Source organism: Acanthisitta chloris, unplaced genomic scaffold (genome assembly GCF_000695815.1).
Source record: "Acanthisitta chloris isolate BGI_N310 unplaced genomic scaffold, ASM69581v1 scaffold16718, whole genome shotgun sequence".
Lineage (NCBI taxonomy): Eukaryota > Metazoa > Chordata > Aves > Passeriformes > Acanthisittidae > Acanthisitta > Acanthisitta chloris.
The window spans coordinates 6068-21571 of record NW_008687760.1 but is presented as its reverse complement, the minus strand read 5'-3'; the positions used below and the strand labels follow the sequence as shown (position 1 = coordinate 21571).

General features: G+C 41.5%; 1 protein-coding gene across 1 annotated transcript; it reads left to right on the top strand.

Moving 5' to 3' along the window:
* Positions 1-4148: 4148 nt before the first annotated feature.
* On the top strand, positions 4149-14292 carry ACADSB (acyl-CoA dehydrogenase, short/branched chain; the record flags this gene model as incomplete). The annotated part of the gene is made up of 10 exons (XM_009080747.1): positions 4149-4308; positions 4899-4999; positions 6438-6644; positions 7077-7247; positions 8168-8293; positions 8677-8769; positions 10930-11019; positions 12372-12509; positions 13365-13464; positions 14143-14292. Coding segments are annotated over 10 exons (1257 nt in total), but the record flags the coding sequence as incomplete, so codon positions are not given.
* Between the last annotated feature and the right edge of the window lie 1212 nt (positions 14293-15504).

Sequence of the window (15504 nt, the reverse complement as noted above, 5' to 3'; positions counted from 1 at the left end):
GGTCTGCGGTCACGGGGGTGTCATGCTGGGCACTGCGTGGCCTCGGGGCAGTGAGCCCTGGGGTGCTGCTGGTTGGGAGTGGGAGATGTTGGTGTGCAGAGGAGAGAGGTTTGGAAGGCTCTTCTCCTTCCCTGTGGATTGCTGTGTGCAGGGGTCGTGGTGGGGAATGGCTTGGATGGGCTTGGGTTTTTGATTAAGGTCTTGGATGGGCTTGGTTAAGGTCTTGGGAGGTCCTTGATTAAGGTCTTGGATGGGCTTGGTTAAGGTCTTGGGAAGTCCTTGATTAAGGTCTTGGATGGTCCTTGGTTAAGCTCTTGGGAGGTGTTTGGTAATATTTTGAGTGGTGTTGGGTAATATCTTGTTATTTCATTTATTTCAAGCCTTGTGAAACAGCTCGTGAGGAGGAAGCAGCCCCGTGCTGGCAGCAGAGAGGTGTTGAGGTCTCTTTGTCTAAGCTCATTTGTGGCACTACAGAGGTGATAGAAATAGGCCTAAAATCTGTGTTTGTGCCACACACACTTGGTGCAGAGTGAGGAGACTCTTTGGCTTGGGACTGTCTCATGCAGCTTGAGGGTGTGTTGTGTCATGTGAAATAAGCTGAGATAAAGAAAGCCAAGCTCACAAATGAGCACAGACAAGATTCCTGGATGAAGCTTCTCTACCAAGACAGGAGCTGTCTGGAAGCCAATTGAGACACACAGAGGAAGTGAAAGTCATCAATGCAATTAAACTGAGTTTAGGAAAATACATTGCTTTGTGGTTTTTTTTCCGTTTCTATCTCAATGCTGCTGCCAGGTCCACTAGCATTAAAGCCTCACTTTAGATTGTAAAACAAACAGAAGGAAACCAAGAGAACTGATCTCTGAAGAGCTGAGGTGAAGGTGAGAATTGAGATAAACAGAAAAATCAATGTTATCAGCAACCCAGAGAGCTATTTTCAAACACGTGTGTTTAGCAGGGTGAGCAGCGTAAGTTGTTGCCTGCAGGAAAAGAGGAGGGAAGAAAGGGGCAGGGAAGCATTATCCAAGCTTTTGAGTAACATACCTGCACCTTAAATAGCTACCTGAAATAGCTACATGACTTCTAAGAGCAAAAATGTAATGCAGTGACTTGATTAGTTACTTATTATTAAATATAAATGTTGCAATAAAGGATTAATTCCACACTTGCTGTTATCCCTCTGTGAGTTGCTGCTCTGTGTGAGGGTGTTGCCAGCCTAAGTTCCATCCCTTTGGATCCATCCTAGTGGTTTTAAGGCTTTTCAAGGTAACGTTGTTAGGGATATTCCTTTTCTCCTGTAGAACCATTTCAGCTGTGTATCAAACCAGTGGTTATCAAACTGTGTCTGCACACACTCACTGCAGGCTGCTGTGACACCTTTCCCAAACCTCCAGTGGGTTGGTTGCTGTTAAAGTGCCTCCAAGGGAAAGCCATGGGAAACAGGGAAAGCCTGGGGTGGTTTCTATGAAAGCAGAGGGAGGGAAAGTGGATGAAGGGAGAGTTCCTGTGAGTGCTCACTCAAAACCTGCTGTGCTGGCTGTAACCTGTAACAGCTCTGAGCTGTTTATTGGTGTTTCCAAGCTCCTGTGTGCTGGGCAGGCCTTTGGCAGGTCACCTCTGCTGCTATCACCCTGTGCACTTGTGCCTGACCTTGCTGAACTGCTTTTAATCGAGTTTGTGCAGCTTCCCATGGGAGCACATGAGAAAACCTGTTTCTGTGATCTGAGAGATCTGTACTTCCCACTTAGCTTGGAGCAGTGTCCTCGGTGTGTGTTTAGTGATGTGGCTTATAATTCTGCATTCAGGTGCTGTCAAATGTAAGCAGAGGTAATCCCAAAGTACTGTGAGGGTGGTGAGACAGTGGCACAGGTTGCCCAGGGAGGCTGTGGCTGCCCCAACCCTGGCAGTGTTCACAGCCAGGTTGGCTAAAGCCTTGAGCAACCTGCTCTGGTGGGAGGTGTCCCTGCCCAGGGCAGGGGGTTGGGACTAGGTCATCTATAAAGTCCCTTCCAACCTTTAACAGTCCATGATTCTACTATCAGTAGTTTCACTCACTGCCTCTGTGCACACTTGTGGCTTTCAAAGAGTTTTGTATTCTTAAGAAGGCTCTGTGCGTTCTTCCTAACAGCTCCTGGTGAAACACTCTGTGATTCATGTTATTTCTGCCACGATGAAGGAGAACTGCTCTTTTCTCTGTACTTCAAAATAAAGCAGTGGAAGGAGCAGGGAGTATGTGTGGTTTGTAGTCCTATAACTGCTGAGGAGACACAGTGTTAAGTAGATGTGTGTATACTTAGGTTTTCCCATCTCAGACCTTGCAGAGAACAAACTTCCCCAGGTTGGTGTTTGCACACCTGTGTGTGCAGTGACCCAACCATAGCTGCATGTTCTTTGATAGTTCTTTCCTGACTGACAACTTCCAGAACATGTTTGCCTTGGATTTTATCTCTGTTAAAACAACTCCTTCTTTATTTTTGTGCAGACCCACAGTGACTGCAGTAGCTTACTCATCATCTGGAAGTGCTGCAGCTATTGCTGATCATCCAAACTTTGTATTTGTGAATCAGCCCCACTGGTCACTCCTTTTATGTGACTAGAGCTGATAAATGTGAATGAACATTGTTCACAGCAATATTTGTTTTCTATTTTACCACTTCTCGCTGGAATTTTTGTTTGTTTGTTAAGCAAAACTATGCTAAAATCAGTTTCCTTATTGTAGATAGTTCTTGTCTCTAAGACAAAAAGAGTTCTTCCATCTGATTCACATCAGCTCTTCAGCCAGGGAGATGACAGGTGTTGAAAGCCAACATGAAAGAGAGTGAATTATTAGATCAAAGGAATTTTTACTTCCTGACCCCAAAGTTTCTGCTGGTTTTTGAGGAATGCTGCTGTCACAGTGTGCATTGTGAAACTGCCCTGAGCAGGCGCCTGGTTAGGGCACAGTCAGTCCACTGCTCACTGTGAGGTTAGGACTGAGTGCTGCCAAAAGTGCCTGTGGGCAGGTGAGTGCTCATAGGCACCTTGTGGCACAGCTGTCTTGGTAAGGCATTTATATCTCCACACTTTAGACTGGCATAGCACAAGTGACACAGATCTGTAGCAAATATCTGATCTGTAGACATGAGCCACAGAGTGAGTTGGATTTGAGGAGCTGTGAGAGCAAAGTCAGTGTTCTGTCCTGCCTCTTTTGGATACAAACTGTACTGCTATTTTGGACACTGCTTTGCAGGAGTACATTCTGCAGCAGTTTAGCTCCTGTTGGCCTCTTAGTTTTTGAGCGAGATCACATCCATTATGCCAACTTCTTTTAAAATTCTAAGAAATTATTGGGTGCTTGGAAAGTCTATTGGCCTTCAGACCAAACATTCCTTTCTAAAGCCTGTTATGAGCTACTTAAGCCTTTGAACACTAAACACTTTATAGATCTCCAAGGGACTGAGGTAATTACCTGTCACATAATCTATGTCCACCCACCAACAATCACTACTTGCTTCCAAAAGCCACTGTCTGTTCTGTTCATTTATGTGAGTTTTGCCACATATGCTTAATTCCATTCACCCTGCAGTAAGGTGGTACTCAGTTTGAGTACAGAAATCCACAGTACAATTAAAAGTCATGCCATTTCACAGCCAAAGGGCAATAATCCAGATGAGGTGCTGTCAGATTGCTCCCTAGAAAAGCAGGGAGAAAGCTAAGTCTCATTAAAGTTGACAGGTCTGTAAAAAACATTGTATGTCCATTTCATTTATCATATTTGTTAATGAAGATATTAGTTCTACCACAGTACACACTACTCTGAATATTGCAGTAGATTTCCAAAATGATCTGTAAAGACAAATATCATCAGCAGGGTTCATCTGCTGTGAACACCAATATTGGCTAAAACTGCTGTTTGTGAATACTTTGCAGAATAACATTGTGTCAGCAAACTTCCAGAACGAAAATTGTTTGGGGTTAAAGGAAGAGTAGATAAAGGATATTTTATTTCAGGACACAGGGGTTATATCTTCTCAAAAGCTTTCAAACTAGACATTGGGTGCAAGTTATATTTCCAAATCATTTACTGGGTAAAAGCACTGGATAAAGTTGTGTATTGCTATCTGTGTACAGTGCTAACTATTTGTGTGTTCTGTGTTTATGCTCCACAGCTCAGAAGAAGCATACCAGCATTCTTGGCTCCTTGGAGAGTTTCTCCGTGTGCCTTTAGATCCTCCAAGTCAGAACTCAAGCCAAGTCTGCCCAGTGTTGGAGTTGTCTGTGGTCCACTTCAGACCTTCACCGAAGAGGAGGCAATGCTGAAGAACATGGGTAACTCATCTCTGTGTAGCTAAAATTCAGAAATGTTTAACTAGGAGGGAAATTTTAGCTTAAAATTTTATTTTCATTATTTATTTCTAGTTATATGCTGTGAGTGTTTTGGGAGATTGTTTAAAATCCTTTATTTTAAAACTGCTTTAGTTCACAGGAGAAAAATGTAATGTTCTCTTTCCATGTTAGCACAGTACAGCTCCACATTCCATGATTTGCATAAGGAAATATTAGCTGTTTCAAACTTGCTGCCACAGAAACACTGCACAGCTAACCAACTAAAGCATCTCTTGGAAGTATTTTCTGTAACTTTTTTTTAGTTGAGCAGTGTTACATAAGAGTTGCTGAGATGCTTTCAGGGTTCCTGAATTTATAGGATGTATTTGTGCTGGTTTGGAGAGTTGCAGCTGAGTCCAGAAAACAATTACTATTGAGCCTTGCGACACAGCATTTTGATTCACTTGAGCAGCTTGTCTGGGGGAGTCAGGGAACACATGCAGAACCTGTCAGAAGTACCACATTCCTGTTATGTTGATCTCCAGGGAGACTGTTGGGATACTTACAGGTTTTCTATCTTCTTTTTGTTGCAGTGACAAAGTTTGCTCAGGAACGAGTTGCTCCTCTCGTGCAGAAAATGGATGAGAATTCAAAGATGGAAGACTCAGTGATACAGGGACTGTTTGAACAAGGGGTCTGCACACTTTTATTTCAGCTTTTAGTCAGAAAGCAACATCATTTTGTGATTCTCTAGCTGTGCCCTTTGCAGATTTTTAGATTAAAAGATTGAGAACTTTAATTCTAATGAATCATTAAAAGGTTTGGGTCTATCAACAGCAAGGCAACTTTCCCTTTCCCCTTCCCTTTCCCCTTCCCTTTCCCCTTCCCTTTCCCCTTCCCTTTCCCCTTCCCTTTCCCCTTCCCTTTCCCCTTCCCTTTCCCCTTCCCTTTCCCCTTCCCTTTCCCCTTCCCTTTCCCCTTCCCTTTCCCCTTCCCTTTCCCCTTCCCTTTCCCCTTCCCTTTCCCCTTCCCTTTCCCCTTCCCTTTCCCCTTCCCTTTCCCCTTCCCTTTCCCCTTCCCTTTCCCCTTCCCTTTCCCCTTCCCTTTCCCCTTCCCTTTCCCCTTCCCTTTCCCCTTCCCTTTCCCCTTCCCTTTCCCCTTCCCTTTCCCCTTCCCTTTCCCCTTCCCTTTCCCCTTCCCTTTCCCCTTCCCTTTCCCCTTCCCTTTCCCCTTCCCTTTCCCCTTCCCTTTCCCCTTCCCTTTCCCCTTCCCTTTCCCCTTCCCTTTCCCCTTCCCTTTCCCCTTCCCTTTCCCCTTCCCTTTCCCCTTCCCTTTCCCCTTCCCTTTCCCCTTCCCTTTCCCCTTCCCTTTCCCCTTCCCTTTCCCCTTCCCTTTCCCCTTCCCTTTCCCCTTCCCTTTCCCCTTCCCTTTCCCCTTCCCTTTCCCCTTCCCTTTCCCCTTCCCTTTCCCCTTCCCTTTCCCCTTCCCTTTCCCCTTCCCTTTCCCCTTCCCTTTCCCCTTCCCTTTCCCCTTCCCTTTCCCCTTCCCTTTCCCCTTCCCTTTCCCCTTCCCTTTCCCCTTCCCTTTCCCCTTCCCTTTCCCCTTCCCTTTTCCCTTTCCTTTCCCCTTCCCTTTCCCCTTCCCTTTCCCCTTCCCTTTCCCCTTCCCTTTCCCCTTCCCTTTCCCCTTCTCTTTCCCCTTTCCCCTTCCCTTTCCCCTTCCTTTGTCTCCCCTCCCTCAATTCTTTTTTAATTGGATAAGCATAATTCCATAGAATGCTGGAAGTGCCATGACTCTGATAAGTGTTGCTGGAAAGTATATCAGGAGTCCTCTATGGTTTACTGGGCAACCACAAGGATTTATGTTGCAGATATCCTGGTGTTCATTCCTGGATTCAATTTTAGCCTTTCCTGCTGTCAAACCCAAAGCTGATTTTAGGGCTCTTTTCCAGCCTAATTGTTTCTATGGAGGACTGTTAATTTTTTAAGGGCACTGAAGGCAAACAGGACTTTGGGGAAAGATCTGCAAATACATTCTGTGGGGTTTGTTTTAATCTCTCAAGTATCAGCTTGGACTAACAAATGGTTGACAGGAACTAACAGATTGACATATTTGCCCCTTTTCCATTTCAGCTGATGAGTATTGAGCTTGGGGAAGAATATGGAGGAACTGGAGCTTCATTTTTTTCAATCATATTGGCAGTAGAAGAATTGGCCAAAGTGGATCCAGCTGTAGCTCTTCTATGTGAACTCCAAAACACACTGACAAATAAGTTGTTTACCACATATGGAACAGAAGAACAAAAGAGAACTTACTTGCCCAGAGTGGCTAAGGATACAGTGAGTCGAAGTCTTACTTAACTATTAAAATTATATTATAGTTTAGTAATATCAGTGAGGTTTTTTCAGTGACTAATGTGTGACTGCAGCACTGTCAGACGTGTGTGAACTTTGAAACTCTGGTTAGAGCTGAGATCTGTGTGATACAGATACATCCTGTCATCAGTGGCTGAGAGGTAAAAGTGGAAAGGCACGTATTAGTTTCATTAAAATTTCATTTACTGTGGAAAAGAACTGTAAAGCAGTTGACTTTGAGAGATGTGTAATTACATAGTGTTTCTATTCTTAAGCTCCATAGCTGAAACTCAGTTGCTTTAATGCAGTAGGTTGAAATGCTTGAAATGAAGAGACTTTTGCTTGTTCATAAGTATTTTCATTGCAGGATTTGTTATTTGTAGTGATTAAAATGACTTTTTCCCCTTCCCTTGACAGATAGGCAGTTTCTGCCTCTCAGAGCCTGGGGCTGGCAGTGATGCTTTTTCTCTGAAGACTCGTGCTGAAAAGAAAGGAGACTATTACATTATCAATGGCTCAAAGATGTGGATTAGCTTAGCAGAACATGCAGGAGTTTTCTTTGTGATGGCAAATACAGATCCATCCTTAGTAAGTTGCTACAGAGCAGTTGCATTTCAGTGACAGCTGATGGTATGTGAAACTATGGACTTTATGTTACTAATCTGATGTTACAAGTTAATATTCTGTGCACCTTTTCCTGGCTGACAGCAAACCTTTAGAAATAGTTCCCAACAAAAACTGAGAACTTGCTGAGCAGCTTAACAAATGCCTCCAGCTAAAAATGTCAGAATCATAACTGCTGAGATGATGAGCACAGCCTGCATTGGTGATTTTCTGAGCAATAGAGGGACACACAGGCTAAGCCTTTCCAGCCCTTCTAACTGACAAGTTGCTGTTGTTAAAAGGCAAAATATGCCTTAATGTGCTGATTCTTGTGGCTGCTCTCTGTGGGGGCAGGAGTTGGTCTTGGAAGATCCTTGTGGGTCTCTTCCAACTCAGGATTTTCTGTGGTTCTGTGAAAATAGTTAGGCTAGATGGCCTGGAAAACTGATAATATCCTGTAGTAAAGTATGTTCAAATAAAAAAGTGACTGAATATATATGTGTCAAGTTCTGACCTCAGTTTGGATATAGGTAACAGATTGAGAAAGTTCAACTGCAGGGTTTAAAATGTATGTAATATGGTGATTATCACATGCAAAACTAAAGTGTTCAAAACGTTCATTAATTTTTTTAAACTTCTTTCAGTATGTCTGAAAATTTTAACTTGAAGATATTTGCTTTTCAATTTTATTTTTTCACTAAATAGGGACCTTTTTCTTTCATTGTATCTAACAGCTGAATGTTATATTAAACCACAATTAGCAGCAGATGACTGTGCCAGTGCTTTAGTTTTTAGTACAGTGCTAAGCAGGTGTGAAGTTTCAGTATTGGAATGAGATATTCAGAGCACTCTTTGGTGAGACTAGTGTCAAAAGCAGTTCTTGATTCTTTTTTAATTCACCCTAGGGATACAGAGGAATCACCTGCTTCATAGTAGATCGGGACACAGAGGGACTACATGTGGGGAAAAAGGAGGACAAGCTTGGAATCAGAGCCTCTTCTACCTGCCCAGTTACGTTTGACAACGTGAAGGTATTGTGAGTCGTTCAGCTGCTGGAGCATAATTTGTGTATCACTGGAACTTGACTACACACAGGAAAGAATGTTAACTCAATTCCCTATTTTTTTCCCTTAGACATACTGATTGTTTGGCATATTTTAACTTTTTTTACTCCTAATTCCTTGGTATAAATTTTAGTGGGGGTTGAGTTTGTTAAATTTTCATGCAGTTGATCATCACGTGTATCAGGAAATGTTCTCTAATCAGATACTCTAGGGAGCAAAGTTCTGGTTTATGTTTTATGCCTTCACTTATGAGGGACATTAAATAAAACGTGCACTGTTCATTTGTGAACGCTGCTGGCAGTTGCAAAGCAGAATAGAACTGGAATAATGGAATGATTTTTATTCTTTAGGTTCCTGAGACCAATATCCTGGGAAAGGTTGGACAAGGCTATAAGTATGCTATTGGAATGCTGAATACTGGCAGGATAGGGATTGCTGCACAGGTGGGTCATGTGGTTTATTGCTGAATACAACCAGTATGTGAGTTTGGATTGAAACTTGTGGGATATTCAAAGCTTTTAGGAATAAATGGTTTAGAAAACACTGTATGAAGAGCTCAGGTGCCACTAGATGTCAGTGTTCCTGTAGCTAAGTTACAGGGAAATGGAAACAACTGTCAGTCGAAAATTCTCCTTGGGTGACACAAGCAATAGATTTAGAAACATTAAATAGCAATTAGTTTGTCTTTGGGTATTAACTTATTGCTCCTGAATTATGTCAACATTCTTATCTTCCATTAAGAAAAGCTATTTTACAAAGAAAACTAACTTTGAGAAATGGAACACAGTGAAATGTGTGAAATTAAGGTTTCCAACTGTGGTTATGTGGGATTGGCAATGTGACCTTGTGCTAACTGATGTCAAAAAACTTTTTTTAAAAAAAAAAATGTGATTTTTATAGAACAGAACTCTTCTAGTTCATTATTGTATTTGGAAATTGCATCTTAGGGGAAAATACTTACTGACCTTGAAATCAGTTCAAAATGTATTTTGCTGTAAAATCAGTTTGGATCTCAGATTGCTGCTGATCCCAGTGGGAATCAGGTTCAGCCCTATAATAAAAGGACTTGTGACAAGGTTTTACATTTTTAATTAACTTTTGAAAGCAATCTTTCCTTTGTTTCTGCCTTGTTGTGCAGTATGTCTGTACTACCAATCTCCCTTATCTTTCACCCTGGTTCACAGACCAGAAGTAATGATCCTCATGAAATTCAGGCTTTCACATTGCAGTAACTGTGCTGATAATTGTGCAAGCTCTTCCATCATTTCTAAAGAATATCTGTGATTAAACTTTGTCTGATATGGCATTTCCAAAGGGCTGTGGGCCCCATTGTTCCCAGAGATATAAATAATACAGAGGCTCTGGCAGTAAAATACACAGTCTGGATTTTACTCTTAATTACTCCAAGTTACACCTTAATTGAAAGTTAAGGTCAGGCAGTTGTTATATCTTAGTTACTACTTTCTTGGCACCTTCAAATTAAGAGAAATGTACTTGAGAAGAACAGCAGCTCCAATGCCCTCTAGTATTGAGTTTAGTTTTGCAGTAGGAATGGTTTTAAAAGATAATGAGCATCTTATAAAATATAATTGTGGCTTTGAAAACAGAGTCAGATAGTTTTAGTGCAAATGAGCTGTATATATTGCAGAGGTTGGTGTAGTTGGTTCTTGTAGATGAGTTTATATTAGGAGGTAACAGATCTGGTAATAAAGCTGATTAGCAGCAGAATTAGTTATTTTCCTATGTACTATTTTTTTTCCTGGAAACTTAAGTGATTAAGGAGTAGAAGTTTCAACCCAGTCATGTTTTTAACTTGGCCCTTGACTTTCAGCTCACTGTGAGTGTGTCCAAAGATTCCAGTGCATGTTGTGCATCACTAAAGATGGTTTGACTGAGCTGTGTGACAGTCGATTCCTTTTGTCTTTGTGGAAAGGCAAAATTGCTCTAAATTCCTCTTCAATTGTTCTGCAGAATTGGAAAATACTGGAAGAAGTGTTCTCTCTCCTTCCACTCCACTGATTCTCTAACTTGTGAAACAAATTGCAGCCCAGTGTCCCCCGTAAAATGAGAAATTATTTTGATTATGGAAATAGCTTGGAATAATCATTCAAATTATTTTTCCTTTAATAGCCTAACGTGGATCTATAGATCTCTAGTTTACAGTAATTTTCCCCTGTAATTAGAAATTTTCCCAGAAACACTTAATATTTATGCAGCCACAGCTGATCCATAAGTTCTGTTCAAAAATTAGTGGTAGTGTTTTCATAAGTATTTGCCTCTAATAAGACTTTCAGGAGTGTAATAGTATGAAATAGGCTTATTCCTCAAACTCCTTTTTTGGTGTTTTTTTTTTCTCCTTTTGTAACTCCCTTCAGTATTTCTAATAACTGTCAAATTCTGGCTCTTGATTATATATAGAACTATATTGTATTTTAGCTTTGTGTAAGGTTTAGCAATGCCTAGGTGGGGAAAAAGCTTCACTTTTCTCATGAATCCCAAACTTTTGATAAAGGTGAATTGCCTGACTTGAAGATGATCAATCTCCATTAGGTGCGTTCAATGAACCAATTTTTACTGACCACGTGCTTTATTCTTTCTTACAGATGTTAGGACTGGCCCAAGGCTGTTTTGATCTCACAGTTCCTTATACAAAGGAGAGGGTCCAGTTTGGGAAAAGTGTGTTTGATTTCCAGGTACTTGTTAATGAACTCATGGGAGTATCACAGTGTGCTGAATGTGTTCCAGTTTTTATACCCTTTGATGAGGTGCAGGGGAAAGACTTCTTCTGGAAACACTAGAAATTACAAAAAGATGAGGAAAGCTGATTGAATTATTAGATTTCCTGTGCTATACAAAGACATTTAGTTTTCATTATAATATCTGTATCTTACAACCAAAAAGACTCTTTGTTGCAAAAATGATGTATAGTTTAATAAGGAAGATACATAATTGTAATTACTGTAGTAATTTTCTTGTTAAAAGAAACCTACAGCTCTGCTGAAGAGAAGGAACATTAGCACTGCTCATAATTTATGCAGATTTTTAGGAAGCACTCACAGACACCTGGGAAATGATTGGAACTGCGTCTTCTGAATGGGAAATGGAATTTATAATTGCCAAATCATTTTGGTATTTTGACCTGCATATATATTTCTGCAAATCTGAGGGAACTGTGTTAATGTTCTAATAAGATGAAAGATTTCATTGTGTTTTAGACTACTAAATGTTCATTTTCAATCATCATAATGTTTGGGTCTTCTTAAATAAACCCATTCTTCTGTAATACCTACCGTTTAGCTGTGAGCTCCAGCCCTCCCCTTGGAGACATTCCTCAGTCATGGCCTTTATGCTGCTCCTAACCTTTGTCTGGTGCCTCTGGGTCATGGGAAGGAGGAGTTGTCACCTTGCTAGGTCTCTATTGAAAAGTGCTTGTTTACAAGTCTTCCTTGGTTAAGGTCATCAATTATTGTGTGAACATTCTCAGTAACTGCAGAGTGAAAACAGCTCTGAGCACCCTGTGTCTCTGCAGGGCTGAGGAGGATGTTAGGATTTGGCTAAAATTTTCCTTGATACTCATGAGTACAAATAGGTTACACTCTTGTCCAGCCAGTCAGTACCACCCCAGTACTCCTGAATCCAAGAAGTGGGAAGGAGAGTGCAGTTCCTGAAAGGACTTTAGTGGCCCAGAGGTTTTCCCAACCTCAGTGTCAATAGGTCATAGAATCACAGAATGCTAAGGGTTTGGAATGGACCTTACAGATCATCTAGTCCCCGGGCAGGGACATCTCCCACCAGAGCAGGTTGCTCAAGGCTCATCCAACCTGGCTGTGAACACTGCCAGGGTTGGGGCAGCCACAGCCTCCCTGGGCAACCTCTTCCCATAGTTTATGTCTGATGCAGAAGTACATAGAACTACTAGTCCGTCTGGATTTCCTGTATTTGTTTCAGACCGTTGGTATGTATGGTGAAACCAATGTGTGTTGCTAGGAATTTCAGGGGAGTCCTGGGTACTGTTTCTGCCTGACTTGTGTTGTGCTTGTTGCAGGGGATGCAGCACCAGATAGCCCAGGTGGCCACGCAGCTGGAGGCAGCCAGGCTGCTCACCTACAACGCCGCACGCCTCGCCGAGACGGGCAGGCCTGTCATCAAGGAGGCCAGCATGGCCAAGTACTATGCTGCTGAGGTAACCTGCAGCTGCTTTCTGCTCTCAGGGCTGTTTCACTGCTCTTGAAAAGCTGCTTCTGTTGCCAAATGTATAGCCTGTAATTCGTCTTCTGCTGTGAAATGTGTGGATGTGCTTTTATCTTGGGTGCTCCATGCCTGGGAGTGTCCCAGGCCAGGTTGGATGGGGCTCTGAGCAACTTGGTCTAGCAGAAGGTGTCCCTGCCCATGGCAGGGGTTGGAATGAGATGAGCTTTATGGTCTCTTCCAACCCAAACCAGTCTGATTCTCAGTCTGTGTTCAGAATGTAAAGTAAGTCATCAAAAAAGAAACTGCTTATGCCTCTAAACACAATCTTTAAAACCAAGCAACAGCATGAAAAGAGAAAAGTGAATTAAAATTTTCACTCATCTAAGGAGATTTAATTTTCTCAGAATTCTCTTTGTGTGATGTGAGAAATGACACTGTGAGAGTTCATTTGTGACGATTTCAGCTCTGCTGGTCACAACTGTGAGTCTTAAAATGATTCAAAACTGCATCACTTCTGCCTCTTTGTCCAAGCTGTCCTGCATATACCATTGCTAGTCTTTTCCATAGTGCAGCATAGGAACTGTTGCGGTAACAGTGAATTCTTGATGGCCTCTGATTTAGAATAATTTTTATTCTGAAATGGCTTTCTGAAAATGAATTTTAAAAATGCGTATTCTTCCTCTTCCCACTTGTTCTAGTTACTGCTTTATTCACTGTTTGTTTTTTGCTTGAAATAGTAAAGGCAAGGCCTTGTCATGTCTTTAGTAAAGAAGGGCAAAGAAGAAGATTTAGTACCCCTGTCAGAAAGCTAAACTCTCAGATTCTAACTCTGAACCTCTTTCCACAGGTTGCAACACTGACAACTAGTAAATGCATCGAGTGGATGGGAGGTGTTGGGTTCACCAAAAACTACCCAATAGAAAAGTATTATCGTGACTGCAAGATAGGTGAGTGGTAGTTCCTTAGCAAGTATCTCTTGGAGCATAAGTGGCGTTGAAGTTTAGGATGAATGGCTTTTTTCCAAGGTATTTTCTCTCTGGGACTGTATCAACACTGATCCAGAGACTCAACTGTCAGAAGGTAAAACTTCAGGTGTGAACATCTGTGTATGCAAGGCTAGTTAAAGTGTCTAATTGGATACCAGTAAAATACAGATACAAACATTGTGTCCCATTCTGTTAAGAAAATTCCAGTTCAAACAAATATTGCAAATACCTTCTTCAGCTTTGAGATCTGAATGTGGTTTCCTTTTCAAGACTTCCTTGTTTACCAGGATAGTCCTTGCACCCAACAGTGTGGCATTTTAAACAGTATTACCCTGTGACTTATATTGTGATAACACTTGGAAAAACTTCTTTTTTTGTTGTTGTTATTTAGCAGTTCTTTTCAGGAAAATACCTTGTCATCATGTGATTCCAGCAGAAAAGTGCTTTACTTGTTGCAGATAATAAAACATAAACATTTATGCTTTATAATGTTATAAGTCTGTTGCTAGAACTTGCTCAATAAAGCTTCACATCACAATTGTAAATGTTCTAACTGGACTGTTAGAATGATATTCTGGTGCCTCTTCATAAGTTCTCTGTGGGTTTATAGTCTGCTAATTTATTTTCTTCTGATTTCAGGTACAATATATGAAGGGACTTCCAATATCCAGTTGAGCACCATTGCAAAACATTTGGCACAGGAATACTGAATTCTTGAGGACTTCCTGACTGTTGATGGAAATGGTTGCCCTGAACACTCCTTGTGAATTACCCATTTGTTTGTAATTACAAAGAGCATCAAATAAGAACACATCATCACAGATGAAGTCATAGGGAAACCCATGAATTCCCCATTTCAGGACACTGAGTGATTCTCATGGAATCCTAAATTCCACTTTCAAATCCAAATTGTGGGTTAAAAGTGTTTTATTCTGCCTGAGGGACTTCCAAGGTAATGCATTGGCTGAAATGATTTAGTCACCTTGGGTTATGCACATCTCCACTGTGAGATCTCACAGTGAAAACCAGTGAGATCTCAACGTGAAAACAGAGGAAGCCAAATCCTTGGCATGCCTGATGGGAAAGGTTCTGCCAAGCCACCTGGGAGAAGAGACTCTACCCATGCAGCTGAGCTGTTGAGTGAAGCTGCTGTTTGTGCTGCCCTGTATTTGCATGGGGTACAGGAGAGGTGTGTGGGAAGAGAGAGAAGTGGTGGTTTCCTCTCTCCCAGTTGGAGTGATGTCTGTGGAGCTGCTGTAATTGGAGTAATTTTTATAGCAGCCCTTAGTGTGTTCTTAAGGATATCTTTGTAATTAAGCCCTTCCAGCCCCAATTTGTACTCCTGAAAGGTGGATAATATCCACCTCCCTTTCCAGCCTTCTCAGCTGTTAAGGGTTTTAATCTAAGAGGCTATTTATAGTTCTCCTTTCATAAAAGGTTGAGTTGAAATCTTTCTGAAATGGGGTTAAAAAAGCTCTAGCAGTTCTGCAAAAAAGACATATATAAGCTGGGTAATAGGAATGCTGTGATGCTACCTCACAGTGGCCTTTCCATGTTCAATGCATTTTACAAACTAATCCTCAGAACCTTCCTGGGAGTTAGGGAGACACTTAATTTGCAGCCTGGAGAATTTGCTTCTGGAAGTTAGTGGTTCCCTAGCATAGTTTTTCTCCTTTTGAGAGGGAAAAGGGCAGGGGGTTGGGAAGTATTTGCTTTTTTTATCCCTCTCTGTTTACTTTAAAATGAGACATTTTATTTACAGCAGAAACCTCTTCAGCGCTGGAGAGCTAATTAACTAATAATCAAGAGACAGGAAGCTTAATATATGAAAAATCATTCTAATTGCTGTAATTGGCAATCTGTTTGAAGTGTTTTGGGGAGGGAAGGATTGGTTTTCTGGTTTTGGCTGACTTAGAAGAATCTCATTTTTAAAGCTTGTTAGTCACTGATGATTCACTTTGAGTGGAGCTTAGAACTGTTACAGGCTGAGACTCCCAAAGG